The 15,611-nt window shown below is 43.0% G+C and overlaps 1 protein-coding gene across 3 annotated transcripts in view; it reads right to left on the bottom strand.

The window, feature by feature from the left end:
- Ccnt2 (cyclin T2) overlaps nucleotides 1-9,390 on the bottom strand; it is a 31,972-nt gene extending 22,582 nt beyond the window's left edge. For 2 of the 3 annotated variants that reach the window (XM_041648195.1, XM_041648196.1), the window contains exons 1-2: nucleotides 9,195-9,390; nucleotides 8,401-8,482 (exon numbers count right to left, since the gene is read on the bottom strand). In XM_041648195.1, coding sequence (XP_041504129.1) covers nucleotides 8,401-8,482; nucleotides 9,195-9,352 — 240 coding nt within the window. In that variant the 5' untranslated portion in view covers nucleotides 9,353-9,390. Of the gene's footprint in view, nucleotides 1-8,400; nucleotides 8,483-8,741; nucleotides 9,105-9,194 lie in introns of those variants that run through there. The other variant, XM_041648197.1, reaches the window with a different exon arrangement.
- Between the last annotated feature and the right edge of the window lie 6,221 nt (nucleotides 9,391-15,611).

Raw genomic sequence — 15,611 nt, 5'->3', positions numbered from 1 at the left:
ATAATCTTTCCCATTTAGAAAACTTCCATTTTAAAATTAGTTTTAGTGCACAGATGTTCCTACACTACAGCTGAGCTCCAACAGTTTGGGTTGATACACCAGTATCTACAGGCTAAAACAGACTTATTAAACAGAAAAACTCACCCACAAATAACAAGACACTTGGAAACCACTTAAAAATAAAATTAATTCAGATAAGATGATCTTAGCTCAATATCCTAAGATCAATATAAAACTTGTTAAATCTGATAGTTTATATTTCTGTCCTATTTTAGGCCTCTAAAATGAGGCATTTTACAGTGATACAGTATCTCAATTCAGATGTTACTATTTCAACAAGATAAAATATAGGCCTATTAAAACAAAAGTAGGAATTATTTCATACTGCTTGAGTTCTGTAATTAATCCATTACAAACCAGTTTCCTAGTGCAATCACCACATTTTATGTGTCACATAGCCACCTTCGGTTAGTGCCTATCTGACCTCCCAGTTTCAATCCAGAAAGATAAAGCAAACATTCACCAGTATTAACCAGTTCAAATTACTTGTTCCTAGTCACTTCACATCAGACTTCTAACCTTTAGGTAATTTTCTTCTCTCCTACTGGGATACTTCCTTAAGGGACACCACTATTTACACCGTCTATATTTACAAGAAAAATGGCAAAACCCATTTTTGCTTGTCACATTGTTATGATCTCAATCTGTAGAACATTGGTCCTGCTGTTTTGTAAATGAATGCCCAAGCAACCAGCTTTACATCTTTATTATTAGCATACTTTGTACAGTAACCTCATAGTTAAAACATTAACAATGCCTTTGACAGTGCTTTCAGTGGGAAATTTCAGGGTTACAAAGATGCCTCCAAAAGCAGATACCTAAGATATGGAGTTCACATCTGAGTTAGTCTTGTTTTTGTCACTGTAGCAGAGTGACTTCCAGACAAGAAATTTAACCTTCATGATTCCTATCTTCCTTATTTGCATGAAAAAAAGAAAGAGGACACCAACAACAAATAAGTGTTTAGGGGACACACACACACACACACACACACACACACACACACAATCTAAGGATTAAGAGAAGTCCCTCTTCAGAATAGTATGGGAAAAACCTTCTATATAAGGCCAGTCTGGTTTGGGTTCCAGGACAACCAAGGCTACACAGAGAAACCCTGTCTCAACAAAGAAAAAAAAAACCCCTTTCATGAAATCATTAAATAAACCAGAAGATAATGAGAGCAAAATTAAATTGATATTTGACTAACAAATTTACAATAAACAAAATTAAAAGACAAGTACAAATACCTTTCTAACAAGAAATGTGGAGCATGCTCAAATAAGCTTTGTAACACAGTAGTTCATGAAGGCAGTGTCTATTGTTAGACTAACTTTAAAGTTAAAATTTTAGAAATACCAAACTGTCCCTAGAGTCCTTAATTTAAAAAACAGAAATCATGTACATATTATGGTCCTTGGAGAATAGCACATGTAATGATTTATTATAAGAAATGACATGAACCTGCAATTAATTTAGTGGAGTTAACAGAGCTTTCATTGACATTCACTTTGCCCCTTTCCACTCAATTTTTTAAGTTAATCCGGAATTGTTCAATTTCAGGACTAGTGAAATCGCCCCTGCCCCTCCCCCCAGAGGAGGTGGCTCAGCTGCAGCCCTTTGTGTTTATAAACTGTTGAAGAGCATTCCCAGCTTCTGTGCACTAGACACCAGTAATAACCCCACACCCACTCACCCCAGCAACAACAAACATCTCCTGGAGGACAAAACTGATACACAATGCCTCCTGATGCCATCTTACAAAATAATACCTCCTACCTTGGGAGGCAGCTCAGTTAGATTAACACATGTCTAGTATGTTTGAGGCCCTGAGTTGAATTCTTACTGTGGGGGCCAGCCATGATAATCTAAATCTGGGCAAGTCACTCAAAGCAAGTTCTTTACTTCCAACTATTATCACCTGGGACTCTGGCCTTCAATAACTTTAAATAAAGGCCTGAGTCTCAGTAGTTTACCCTGAAGCAATACCTGGTAGCAGGAAAACACCACAAACTGAGATTACCCGACCCCCACCCAAGAGCAGACCATTCAAAGGAAATGCCTGACATTCCAACCGCTGTAGATGGGAGCACCTGCCAGGGCACTTCACCAGGACACCCCTACACAAATGTCAGCCAATCAGGGGTCCTGAACCTCAGACCTCACTCCCACCTTTACTACTAAAGAAACCCAATTCTAATTGAGTTCGGGGCTCTCTGGATATTCCAATACGTTGGACGTGCAGAGAGACCGAGTTTGCAAACTTGATTAAAATAAAAGCTCATTGCTTTTACATATGGGACTCGGTCTCCTTTGTTGGCTTTTGTGGGGACCCACGGATTTGGGTATAACATTACAACTGCAAAAGGTAACAACTATACAGCACATCTTCTAGGAATTAAAATCCAAGTCTGTGTGTTCCATCTTAACGCTGTGTGCTAGAGCTAAGAACTACGGGGAAAAGAGAAACTTCTGTGATGCCACACACACACACAGTCATATATGCAAAAATATTTCAGAAAGGAGGCCCCCAAATGGTTAGAAGCTAATACTATAAGGCAGAGGAAGATTTATTATGTCCCTGTTCTACTGTTTCATTTACTACACATCTATAACTTTTAATAACGAAATACTTAAAACCAGCAGCTCTCAACCTGTGGGCAAAAACCCCTTTGGGGGGTTGTTGAATGACCCTTTTTCACAGGGGTCACTTAAGACCATCAGAAAACACAGATATTTACATTTCAATTCATAAAAGTTGCAAAGTTACAGTTATGAGGTAGCAATAAAAGTAATTAATTTTAAGGTTGGGGGCCACCACAACATGATGAATTGTATTCAACGGTTGCAGCATTAGGAAGGTTGAGAAGCACTGCTTTAAATGCATCTATGTGGGGAGTGTATTTATATAAAGAAAATGAAGGTGACACATTTACTAGACCTGTGAACCAAGACCAAGTCTCTCTGACAGTCTAATTCAGAGAACCTCTTCTGAGGGCTCCTCTAGGCACCAGTGATGTAACAGTGAGTAAAGTCCCCAAACAAAACACCCCACCCTTACAGCCAACAGGCATGTTCTACAGAGAAATACAAGAAAGGAGCAGTGCTCCTTGATAAAGAACAGCCTCCTCTAAGGGGTACCCACATCCATTGCTGGTGGGAATGCAAACTTGTGCAACCACTTTGGAAAGCAGTGTGGCGGTTTCTCAGGAAATTCGGGATCAACCTATCCCAGAACCCAGCAATACCACTCTTGGGAATATACCCAAGAGATGCCCTATCACATAACAAAAGCATTTGTTCAACTATGTTCATAGCAGCATTATTTGTAATAGCCAGAACCTGGAAACAACCTAGATGTCCTTCAATGGAAGAATGGATGAAGAAAGTATGGAATATATACATATTAAGAGTACTCAGCGGTAAAAAACAATGACTTCTTGAATTTTGCATGTAAATGGATAAAAATAGAAAACACTATCCTGAGTGAGGTAACCGAGACCCAAAGAGATGAACATGGGATGTACTCACTCATAATTGGTTTCTAGCCATAAATAAAGGTCATTGAGTCTATAATTTGTGATCCTAAAGAAGCTAAATAAGAAGGAAAACCCAAAGAAAAACATATAGTTATCCTCCTGGATATGGGAAGTAGACAAGATTGCCGGGCAAAAAATTGGGATCTTGGGGGTGGGGTGGGATGGGGGTAAGGGGAGATGGGGAGAGAAAAGTGAGAAGGGGAGGATGGGGGGAACTTGGGGAAATGGGATGGTTGGGATAAAGGAAGGGTGGATATGGGAGCAGGGAAGCACATATCTTAATTAAGGGAGCCATCTTAGGGTTGGCAAGAGACTTGAACCTAGAGGGACTCCCAGGGCAATGTCCCCAGTTAGTTCCTTGGGCAGCTGAGGATAGGGAACCTGAAATGACCCTTTCCTATAGCCATACTGATATCTTGCATATCACCATAGAACCTTCATCTGGCGATGGATGGAGATAGAGACAGAGACCCACACTGGAGCACCGGACTAAGCTCCCAAGGTCCCAATGAGGAGCAGAAGGAGGGAGAACATAAGCAAGGAAGTCAGGACCGTGAGGGGTGCACCCACCCACTGAGACAGTGGGGCTGATCTATTGGGAACTCACCAAGGCCAGCTGGACTGGGACTGAAAAAGCATGGGATAAAACCAGACTCTCTGAACATGGCGGACAATGAGGGCTGATGAGAAGCCAAGGACAATGGCACTGGGTTTTGATCCTACTTCATGTTCTGGCTTTGTGGAAGCCTAGCCAGTTTGGATGCTCACCTTCCTAGACCTGGATGGGGGGGGGGGGGACCTTGGACTTTCCACAGGGCAGGGAACCCTGACTGCTCTTTGGACTGGAGAGGGAGGGGGAGAGAAGTGGAGGGAGGGGGAGAAGAGTGGGAGGAAAATGGGAGGCTCGGAGGAGGGGGAAATTTTTTTAAAAAAAATTTCATTGGTAGGAAAAAAAAAAGAACAGCCTCCTCCAAATCAACCAGGAGGTAAAGGAATTCAGTAAGACTGCCTTTGTGATTCCAGTGACACTCACTAATTTAAAATGAAGCCACTTAGAAGCATAACTATTATTGTAAACAAGAAAGCAAAAATAAAATTTTAGCATAACAGGAGGCTGAGGTAGAAGGTCTGTGACTTGGGGACCATCCCAGGCAACATAGTCACTCCAAGACCAGTGTGAGTATAGGGTCACCCGGCCCCATTTAGCACAAGCAGATTTAGCATAAGCAGATGCAGACTTGTCTTGTGCAGCTGGAGATCAAGTGAACATGTATAAATAAAACTAAACTATGAACCTGATGTATTCTCGTAAGTCAATACAATCATTCCAGAAGATTACTAGCCACCTAACTCACCCTTGGGTCCTTCAACAGGACTCAATGCCTTGAAGTCTGCATATTATAGGTGGTTCTAACTGCAAGAGCTCTAGAAAGGTAAAGAAACATACTATGGGCTGGAGAGATGACTCAGAAGCTAATAGCACTAGTTGCTCTTCCAGAGAAACCAGGTTCAATTCCCAACATCCACAGGGCGGCTCACAATTGTCTATAGCTCCATTTCTAAGTAATCAGACACTCTCACAGAGAATACACATAAAAAATAAAAATAAATCATTAAAAAAAGAAGCATACCAATTGCAAAGGTGCTAGACAACAAATGGAGATACTTCAAAAAGGCATAATCTTTATAACCTGATGCTAAGGGAACTCATGGACTTGGCCAGAAACAAAGGCATCTTTAATTTGCTCAACTAACCAGGTGTGGTGGCCACTTCAGAAGCCCAGCACTTGAGAGGCTGGTGCAAGAGAAACCCTGTAATGAGCAAAACTAACTAAAGAATAGACTGTTTCTAAGAGAAGTTGGTCAGTCTTTAAGATGGATAAAGCAAGGCTGTGACCTCAGGTTATACTTCAGAGAAACATCTGGGCTAGGTGCTGTTACACTTTACTAAACTGATCTTTAAAAAAAAAAAAATGAGGCTGGAGGGATGGCTTAGTGGTTATGATCACTTGCTCTTCTCTAGAGGACCCAGGTTCAATCCACAGTATCCACACGGTGGCTCACAACCACTCACAATCCAGTTCCAGAGAATCCAATGCCCTCTTCTGGACTCCACAAATAAAAGGCATGCATGTGGTACAGACACATATACAGCCAAAACACCCATACATATAAAATAAAAAGTTCTTTAAAATATTCTTTTATATATTTATTCTATTTGTGTGTGTGGAGGGAGTAAGAGCTTTCTAGTATGTGGGTCCCATAGATCAAATTCGGTCATCAGGCTCATCAGCAAGTGCCTTTCCTGCCGAGCCACCTCACCAGACCACTACATTTCTCTTGAGCTCGATCCAAGGAGGATTATTCTTTATTTACCAGTCCTAAAGGTAGGTTTATTCTTAAGCTGTATTCAGTCACTTATTCTTCTCCTCTTTTTTTTTTGTTTGCTTTTTCAAAACAGGGTTTCTCTGTAGCTTTGGAGCCTGTCCTGGAACTCACTCTGCAAACCAGGATGGCCTCAAATTCACAGATATCCGCCTGCCTCTGCCTCCCAATTCTTAAATAATTAATTTAATTATTAACAAATGCTTCTTCACTTTCAGACCTGTCAATTTCAGACACTAAAATGAAGCACTGAACATCGAAAGATATCTTAGTATCACCGACACATGACAGTTTAAGACCAGCTTGCCCAAGCACCTGAGTTTCTTATCCCACTGGGTTAAAAATGATACTTTGTGTTTTTCCTTAATATGACACTTGATTATAACCTTCTAAGAAAAAGGTTCTCAAGAATGTAGGAGAATAGTAATTTAAACAAGGCTGACCTTCAATCTGAGCTCATCACTAAAGGACCAGGTGCGGGGAGGACTACTGAGGCTATGATGCAAGGGCACAATAACAATAAATATTAAAACCACCTTTGATGCTGCAAAAACAGAAGCAAGAAAGAAGTCTAACAAAGAGAGACAATGCTGATTCTCCAAACAGATGGCATTTCAATTATCCTGCTAAGGAAGACTCAGTATAAAGTGCTCAAGTATGCCTTAATATGCGTAAGAGAATAAGAACAGTAATAAAAATATTGAATGGCTTTGTCAGTAAAAATGCTTGTGAAAGCAAGAATGCAGATGACCTGGACTTAATTAAAACAATCTGAGGACACAGATTCTACCTTTGGGAAAGATGTTTGTTTAAAGCACTCCAACCATGCCACTGAAACAGAGGGAGGGCTCATAAAGCAGAGCCTTGTGGTAAAATCTTTTACTGAAAATAGAAAAGTAAAGTCACTCACCAAAAAGAATTTCCACAATTTGACTCGTAGTTTCTACCATCATTATCTAGGACTACTTTTAAAAAGCCAAATTCACTGCTACTTTTCGAGAGATTGAAATAAAAACTTGATTGTCTTAGTCTAAGCATCATTACTAATAGATTCTCCTCTACAACACCATTGTTCAACTAAGAATGATACAAAATAATCTCAGGAAAGAGCAAGACTCAAGCATATTAAAAGGGCAAGGATGAGACTACGAGAGACCCAAATGTACTAAAAATATGCACCATCTAAAAAAACTATTTGCAAATTTGATAAACCGAGTTAGATTTCAGATAACTTAAAGGAGGAATTATCTAAATCTTGAAATTTCTGCCACTTCAAAGTTAACAATGCAATAAAGTTTAGCAACTGAGACCCTAATGACTATCCCGCAACCAACAGAAGCCCTTATGCGGCTCATTTTCTTATATGTACCTTTCAGAAAAACACTATCAGAACTTCAATAAACGGAGAAATTAAAGTGTGTGTGTGGGGTTATACATTCCTAACACCCACGGAAATGGGGACTAAAAAAACCGCATAGCATGTTACTTTGAAAAGAGCAAACATCAGTTCATAACTTTGATAGCAAGTCAGGCCTGTAATTCCAGCATTCAGGGGAGCTGAGGCAGGAGGATTCTGAGTTTGAGGCCAGTTTGCATTACACAGTGATATGCTCCCAAAGTAAACAAACATCAATTAATTAAAATAGCCACCTGGTTATAAGCATATATGCACATTATATTCAAGACCAGTACAAGAGCTATATCCCACAGGTCTACTGCACTCAAAACTGAAGGACTCCTCTCAACAGTCTGCCCTTTCAAAGTAGCACTTCAAAGCAACGTTTACACAAGCCTCAATTCACAACGCTGGAAACAACAACTCCTGTGCAATTAAGAAGCAGCCTCCCCAAGGACAAGAAAGGCCCAGACTATTCTGTACGTGTTTACTGAAATTATTCTAATAGAAATCACTCACTCTGCAAAGTTTGACAGAATAACACACTGCTGCATTTTTGAGTAAGAAATGTTTGTTATCCACTCCCCACTCCCAGCAGCTTGGTACTACACAGGCAGAAGCAGGGTCTACTTGTGTTCAAGGCCAGCCAGGTCTACATAATGAATTTCAGGACATTGAGAGCTACCCAGTAAGACCCTAGAAAACCAAAAGCCAAACAACAACAACAAAAAACCAAAAACAAACGAGCAAAGCCAAGTTATTGTTTGTTGTTAGGGGTTTTTTTTTTCCTGTCTCAGAAGGTCTGGTAGAGGTTAACACCGAGCCTTACAGTTTAATCAATAAAATTCACAAACACACACACACACACACACCTTGGCATTTGAGACAAAATGTCTATTACATAACTCACATTTACAGTAAATTCAAAACACTAAATCCACAGTAAGACCAATGATCAATTTTTTTTCTACATTATTTATTCACTTTAACATTCGGCGATTAAGACAATAAAACAGTACTTACATTTCTGTTGAATTTGGTGAAAGAATGATGCATATAAAACCTGTGCATATAAACAATCGCAGTGTTTATTGTAAGCTGAGATCTGGGATGCAACATTTAGGACATAATCTGAGAAAAATATTTCTAAAACCTTAATCAATTTGGATGGAAAATCCCCTTGTAATTCCTTTCGAAACAGTTACTCAAAATCCAACCCCCAACCTGTAAGTACATAAAAAGTCTGATGAAGAGAGACCAGGTTTGATGCCAAATTACTACGCAAAGAGCGCCCGGGAATTACTTGCAATGGCTACAGCTTTGTATAGTAGAAATAAAATAGTCGAAAGGCGCGCGCCACACACCCAAAGAATATGAAAGATCTCCATGCGTTCTCACAGCGCAGGAGAGCAACCCGGGAGCCGGCAAGGAAGCCTTGGAAAAAGCTTTCTGTGAAACATCTGGGGCCGTCCTACGTCTCAAAGCCTTTTCCGACTTTCAAAGAGGTGGAAGGGGCCGCCCCTTGGCTTCGCTCATCGCGGATGCCCCTCGCCGGGCGGCAGTGCCTATCCCCACCGCATCACGCGCTTCCCGGCACAGGTTACACAACGCGGACTCCGGACCTGCCTTCCCCGACTCATCCCCCCTTTCTCGGGCTCGCTACCGCAGCCCTGGGCCACGTTTTCTGTGCCTCTCTCTTTCCCGAGGCCAGAAGCAGGCAGAGGCGGCGGCGCCATGTTCGCGGGACACTAGGCCCGGTCACCGGCGAGCGCGACCGGGGCGTGAGGGACGCAGGGCCGCAACCAGGAAAAGGATACACATTGAGACGTTGTCCCATGTCTTGGATGAGGTTGGCCGCCTGCTGGCGGTGCGACAGCTCTTCATCCGCTTCCACTCCGCAGCGGCGGCTCGGCGTGTTCTCCAGCTGTTCTCGAGTAAAGAACCAGCGAGAAGAAGCTCCACGGCCCGACGCCATGACACTTCCTCCTCCGCCCGCACCCTTAGCCCGCCCCCTCCCCGCCCGCCTCGGGGACTCCGCGCCAAGGCCTCGAGGCCTCGAGGCCCCGCCCCAATGCGCTTGCCGTAGACTGTGCCACGCCCCTTCCGGCCCTGCCGCTGCCCGTGCGCATGCGCCGGGTCCTCCCTGCCGGCTCGCACTGGTCTTTTGCTTTTTCTTTCCGGTGTCCCGCCTCTCTCCGGCCCGCGGGACCATAATGCTCCGCGCCTCCTGTCATTGGGAAGGCGCCGAAAGCAGGGGGTCACTCGCAAAGAAAAGGTCGACGCGGTGCATGCTGGGCCTGGGAAGGGAGTAAGGCGAAGGGGCGGGGCGAACGGGGAGAGGTCACGAGGCTGCGCAGTAGGGTTTGGGCGTTTACGGTCTGAGTTTGCGGGTTCATTGGAGCTGGTGAGGGTTCACGCCGCAGCCTCCATTGTCCCTATAAGTTTCTGGGTGTTATTTTCTTGGGTGTGTTGACTCCTGTGTCCACGAGGACCGTTCTGGAGAGTAGTTAACTAGAAAAGACTGGGGAAAAAAGAACGCTTTTTTTTTCAACAATGGTCGGCCCCTAGGTGTCTTTTGTTTTGTTTTTTTAATCGCTGATAGATGTTGGAGATATACGGCTTCAAACGTTACTTTAAATAAATCTAAAATAAACCCAAGGAACGGATTTATTTCATTTACTATTTTAAAACAGCCAGTGCGCCTGCTTGGCCTTGAATTCGCGGGTAGCCAAGGATGACCTTGAACTTCCAATCCCCCCCCCCCCTTGCTGCACCCTCAGAAGTGCTGAGATTGCTGACCGAGGGCACGTGTGCATTTAATAATTGGAGGACGTGACTGTCTGGCCTTCCATCCAGATTGGGTGTATTGTTTTAAACCTCTGTGTGGTTTCTGCGACTTGGGGTTTGGGGAAGATTGGGGGAGAACAGAATGTCATAACCCGAGTTGTCCAGGAACTGACAGAGGTTAGAGGATGACTTTGAACTCCAGATCCCCCTACTCTCACCTCTGGACGGCAGGGATTATAGGCCGGTGCCTGAAGGAAAACATTCTTTGGAATTATATAATGTAAGATCTCTTATAACTGAGGAGTTAATCCGTCTTTTTGCAAGAAAATGCCACTCACTTGGTTATGTGTTATCCGCCTTTGAGTTAGTGCCTATTGTGTACGATCAGGTTACACTGAAGTTTTCTATTTGCAGAAGACTGCAGTGGAGTAGTGCAAACTGGCTTCTAAAGAAGCAAGTGAGGACGAAGCAGTATTGACGGTTGGCAGAGGCAGGTGGATCTCGGTGAGTTTGCCAACCTGATCTGCAGAGGGCACTTGCTGCCAAGCCTGACGACCTTTGTTCGGTCACCAGTGTCCGCAGGGAAGAAGGAAAGAACCAAGTCCGGCAGGTTGTCCTCTGACCTTCCCATGTGTTCAGTCAATGGCACACGCTCATGCGCAATAGATAAATGTAAAGAAAATGATCCTATCTAAACAATCCCCCCAAAATAAAGTAAATAAAAGGGCTAGTGTGTTTGTAATTAAGACTTGAGGCTTTTGTCTGACAGTATTTTGGAGTTTCGGCCCTAAGCTTACTGCCCAACCCATCATATTATGCTAATGTGTTGATTATTGTAGGTGGTTATTGTCAACAGCTACCTAAATACCCTATAGTACAGATATAATACTGCTTAGAAGTGATAAGTGCTTCACTGTGATCTACTGACCCAGCTAAATTTTTGGCTTCATTGGCTTCTGCTCTTGCTTGTGCACACTCTCCAGCCACAGTCTCTTTCTGGCCCCAGCACCTTTGTACTATTGCCAGGCAGGAAGACTTTTCATGGCTAACCAATCTGTCATTTAAGTCTAAATGTACTTTTTTGAGGGCTTTCTTTTCTCCACAACTGAATATTTTACTTTCCGTCTGTCTCCCAGTCACCGTCACATTTTCCTCAATGTCTTTAAGGCATTGTGCAATAAAGAGAATTTTCCTCTGTCCTCCTGGTCCTCCTCTTTCTTATCCTCTTTTCTCTCCCCCCCTTAATGCTTCTCACTTTTCAAATTGTAGAAAAGAAATTTCATCCTTTTTGTTTACGTCTATACACCTGCACCCCAATCCAGTACCTAGAATATTCTTGCATCCCTGGCACATAGAAAAATGTTCTTGTGAAGATGAATATGAGCATCTACAATGTTACTGGAAGTTTGGGGGTGCTACATGTTACCTGGGAAATTGCGGTCTCAGATTTCTTAGTATGCTAGTAAAAAATTTAAAAGATTCAGAGGAAAGTTTAAGGACAACTTTATTAGGTTTAAAAAGAAAAAAAAATCCAAGGACCATCAAGCTATAAATCTTGGCATCTACCTGGAGGAGGAGGATGAGGAGAAAAAAAAAGCCTTGCTGTTTGTAAGCTATATGGCTGAAAGGAGAAAAATGAGTGATGGAGGAGGGTCTTCTGTCTATGTGTTAATTTCGTTGGTTAATAAAGAAACTGCCTTGGCCTTTGATAGGACAGCAACTTAGATGGGCAGAGTAGACAGAACAGAGTGCTGGGAAGAAGGGAAGTAAGGCAGATGCCCTGATTCTTCGACCTAAGACGGATGTAGGGTAGAATCTTTTCCGGTAAGCCACCACTTCGTGGTGCTACTCACATTATTAGAAATGGGTTAATCAGGATGTGAGAATTAGCTGATAAGAGGCTAGAGCTAATGGGCCAAGCAGTGTTTAAAAGAATACAATTTGTGTGCTGTTATTTCGGGTAAAGTGAGCCAGGAGCCAGGCCACAGCCCACTGCTCTATCTCTACAAATGAGAAAGAATGAGAAATTCTAGTATGTGTATGTTTGCAAGCATGTATATGCTTTGCCAAATATCAGAAGCAAAAGGAAGAAAAGGGAAAAGTAAATGCTTTTTTTTGAGTAAGAACTTAGAAAAGCTGATAGACTTAATAAGGCTGCATGGCTGTGGTCCTTAAGGGCAGAGATTCTGGGTAGAAAAAGTACACAATCTCATTAAAGGTCTAATTATCTCTCCCATCCCTTCAGCATACCCTAAGGCAGCGCTTCTCAACCTGTGGGTTACAACCCATTTGAAAGTCTAATGACTCTCAGGGATCATCTATGACCATCTGAAAACACAGATATTTACACTAAAATTTATAACTAGCAAAATTACAGTTATGAAGTGGCAGTAAACAACTCAAGGAACTGTATTAGGGGGTCACAGCCTTAGAAAGGTTGAGAACCATTGCCTTAAGATGAGTCCACCTTTCAGAGGGGTAGTTCCTTAGCCAGGCAATTGACCAGCCTAGTTGGAATCTTAGGTCTCTAGGCCAGGAATTCCATGCCATTTCCCTTGCTGTGCCTTTAACATTACTGAATAACATTATTGAATAAAGTAATCAGGTCACTTGTGATAATGAAACAGTCATATCCTGTGGGTGGTTAGTTGGTCTTGACTGTCAGTTCGGATGGATTAAAAAGTGACTAGCAGATTAGTACGGCACACATTTGGGTGTGTCTGTGAGGGTCTTTCCAGAGAGAAATTACCTGGAGAAATCTGTCTATCTTTTGCTTTCATTGGTTAATTAATAAAGAGACTGCTTGGCCTGATAGGTTAAAACATAGGTAGGCGAGGAAGACAGAACAGAATTCTAGGAGAAACAAGCAGATTCAGGCAGACGCCATAGCACTCCTCTCTGAGATGGACACAGGTTAAGAGCTTTCCCGGTAAGCCACCACCTCGTGGTGCTACAGGGGAAAGACCCCTCCTGAGTGCAAGCGGGACTACTACCTCATACAATAAAGGGCAAGAAAGAAACCCCCCTTCTCACAGGCATCCTTTCTGCTTTCTGGTCACCAAATCATGGACTACTGTATTCCACCCCATTGTACTGAAAGATCCCCAGTGTGGGGAGACTCTCACTCAAGTCTCGGGATAACACGACCCCCCCCCCCCCAGTAACTCATGAGAGACCATCCTTGCTGCAATCACACGAGGTTTAATTGATGAGATGGGAACCAGTGCACTGGGGCCGAGACTCATAACTCATGCAGAGGAAGAGTTCGGCCCTGAGTGACTGAGAGAAGGGGTTTTTATAGGAAGAAACCACAGCCCAGTAATCCGAAAGGGGCAGGGAGGGTGTCACAGAAAATTCAAAAATACCAGTGATGATCACAAGGGGGCAACTCCCTGCCTCTCAAGATCACTCTCAAGGTCATTATCAGCTAGTTCCTGAAACACATTATTCCAAAAATACCAATGACGATCACAAGGGGGAAACTCCCTGTTTCTCAAGATTATTCTCAAGATTACAATATAACTTTATCTTCAGCTAGTTCCTGAAACAAAGTCACTGAACCGGCTAATCCTAGATTTCTGATTCTTCCTGCTTAGATTTTTGGCTATTTTCTTCCTTTTGGGGGGGGCACTGGATTTATCCAGGGTCTGGATTTATCTAGGTCTTTCAGTACCTGTGATGCTGGGCTGAAATCTCTGGTACTGAGCTGGAAGAAACCTTTTTGGTTACACGGGTGGAAGAGTAACTAGTAGAGAAAGTTGGTACCAGGAAGAGGAGTTGCTGCTGACACTTTACTGTGGTTAAGAAGAACTGATTTGCAGGAAGATGTAGAGAAGCCAGCTCTAGAACCCTTGGGATTACACATGCAGAACTTCTGGCAGACACCCAGTGAGAATGTGGGTCAGCCTATAGCTAGGAACAAGGGTGCTATTAAGAATCAGAGGCTAGAAGCCATTTGTGTTATGCTGCCTATACTCTGTCTATGCTCTAAATCGATGGGAGGCTGGGTTTATTGGTATTAGACTAGTTAATCTGGAGCAGGAAATTACCAGGCAGTCCATTGTTCCATCTTTGGAATAGATACTCCTGGCTGCTTTGAATTAGTTTTATAGTGAGAACAGGGAGCAAAAGCGCATACTTTGAAAAATAATTTTACAAAATAATTGCTGTTGTCCACATGATGCTGGTTTTGCAGGCAAACAAAATGAAAGAGTTAGAGTCATAGATGTCAGCCCACACTATGGCCACTGAGGCTAAGTCTCTGAGGATTAAAGGGTATTCCAAAGTTATGATGTGTGGGATTAACCAGGGGACCCTAGGTGCTGAGCTCAAGAGTACTGCAAACAAAGCACTTCTTATTTTTATTAAAGCAAGCAAAACATGAGGTATTGTTTACTGCTGTGGGATAATGCTCTTGTACACTGTAAAGTGTGAGGGCCAGCCATGATAATCTAAGTCTGGGCAGGTCACCCAAAGGAAGTTCTTTACTTCTTCCAACCATTATTGCCTGGGACTCTGGCCATCAATGAATTTCAGTGGAGGCTGGGGTCTCAATTGTTTACCCTGAGACGGTGCAGGGCTGTAGGAGGAACCACAAGCTGGGATCACCCAACCCTCACCCAAGATCAGACCATTCAAAGGAAATTCCTGGCATTCCAACCGCTATAGATAGGATCACCTGCCAGGGCACTTCACCAGGACACCCCTAGACAAATGTCAGCCAATCAGAGGCCCTAAACCTCAGAAACCCCAAACCTCAGAAACCCCTCACCCCCACCTCTACTACTATAAAAACCCTATTCTAATTGAGCTTGAGGCTCTCTGGATATTCCAATATGTTGGACATGTGGAGAGACAGAATTTGCAAACCTGATTAAAATAAAGGCTCTTTGCTTTTACAAATGGGACTCCATCTCCTTTGTTGGCTTTTGTGGGGACCCTGCGAATTTGGGCATAACATAAAGATTTATCACTCGTATTGATTTAATAAAACACTGGTTGGCCAGTAGCCAGACAGAAAGTATAGGGGTGACCAGTCTAGGAGAATTCTGGGAAGTGTAACATGAGGGCTGGCTGTGGGGATTTCTGTCCTGCCCAATTCCCACAGCCAGCAAGTCCCAAAGAAAATCACACATAGGTCTCCATAAATTATAAGCTAATTGGCCCATTAGCTCTAGCCTCTCATTGGCTAACTCTCACATCTTGATTAACCCATTTTTCTCATCTATGTTAGCCATGTGGCTCAGTACCTTTTTCAGTGGGGCAGATCACATCTTGCTGCTTCGGTGGTCTGGGCAGGAGTGAGAGGAATCAACTTCCTCCTTCCCAGAATTCTCCTGTTCTCACTGCATCATTTCTACTTCCTGTTTGGTTTTCCTGCCTATACTTCCTGCCTGGCCAATCAGTGTTTATTTAAAACATGATTGATAGAATACAGACAATTCACC

This window comes from Microtus oregoni, unplaced genomic scaffold (genome assembly GCF_018167655.1).
Source record: "Microtus oregoni isolate MIOR12 unplaced genomic scaffold, Mior012 000003F_ref0000135, whole genome shotgun sequence".
Lineage (NCBI taxonomy): Eukaryota > Metazoa > Chordata > Mammalia > Rodentia > Cricetidae > Microtus > Microtus oregoni.
Note: the sequence above shows the minus strand (reverse complement) of the source record. Positions and strands in the feature narration are given on the sequence as shown.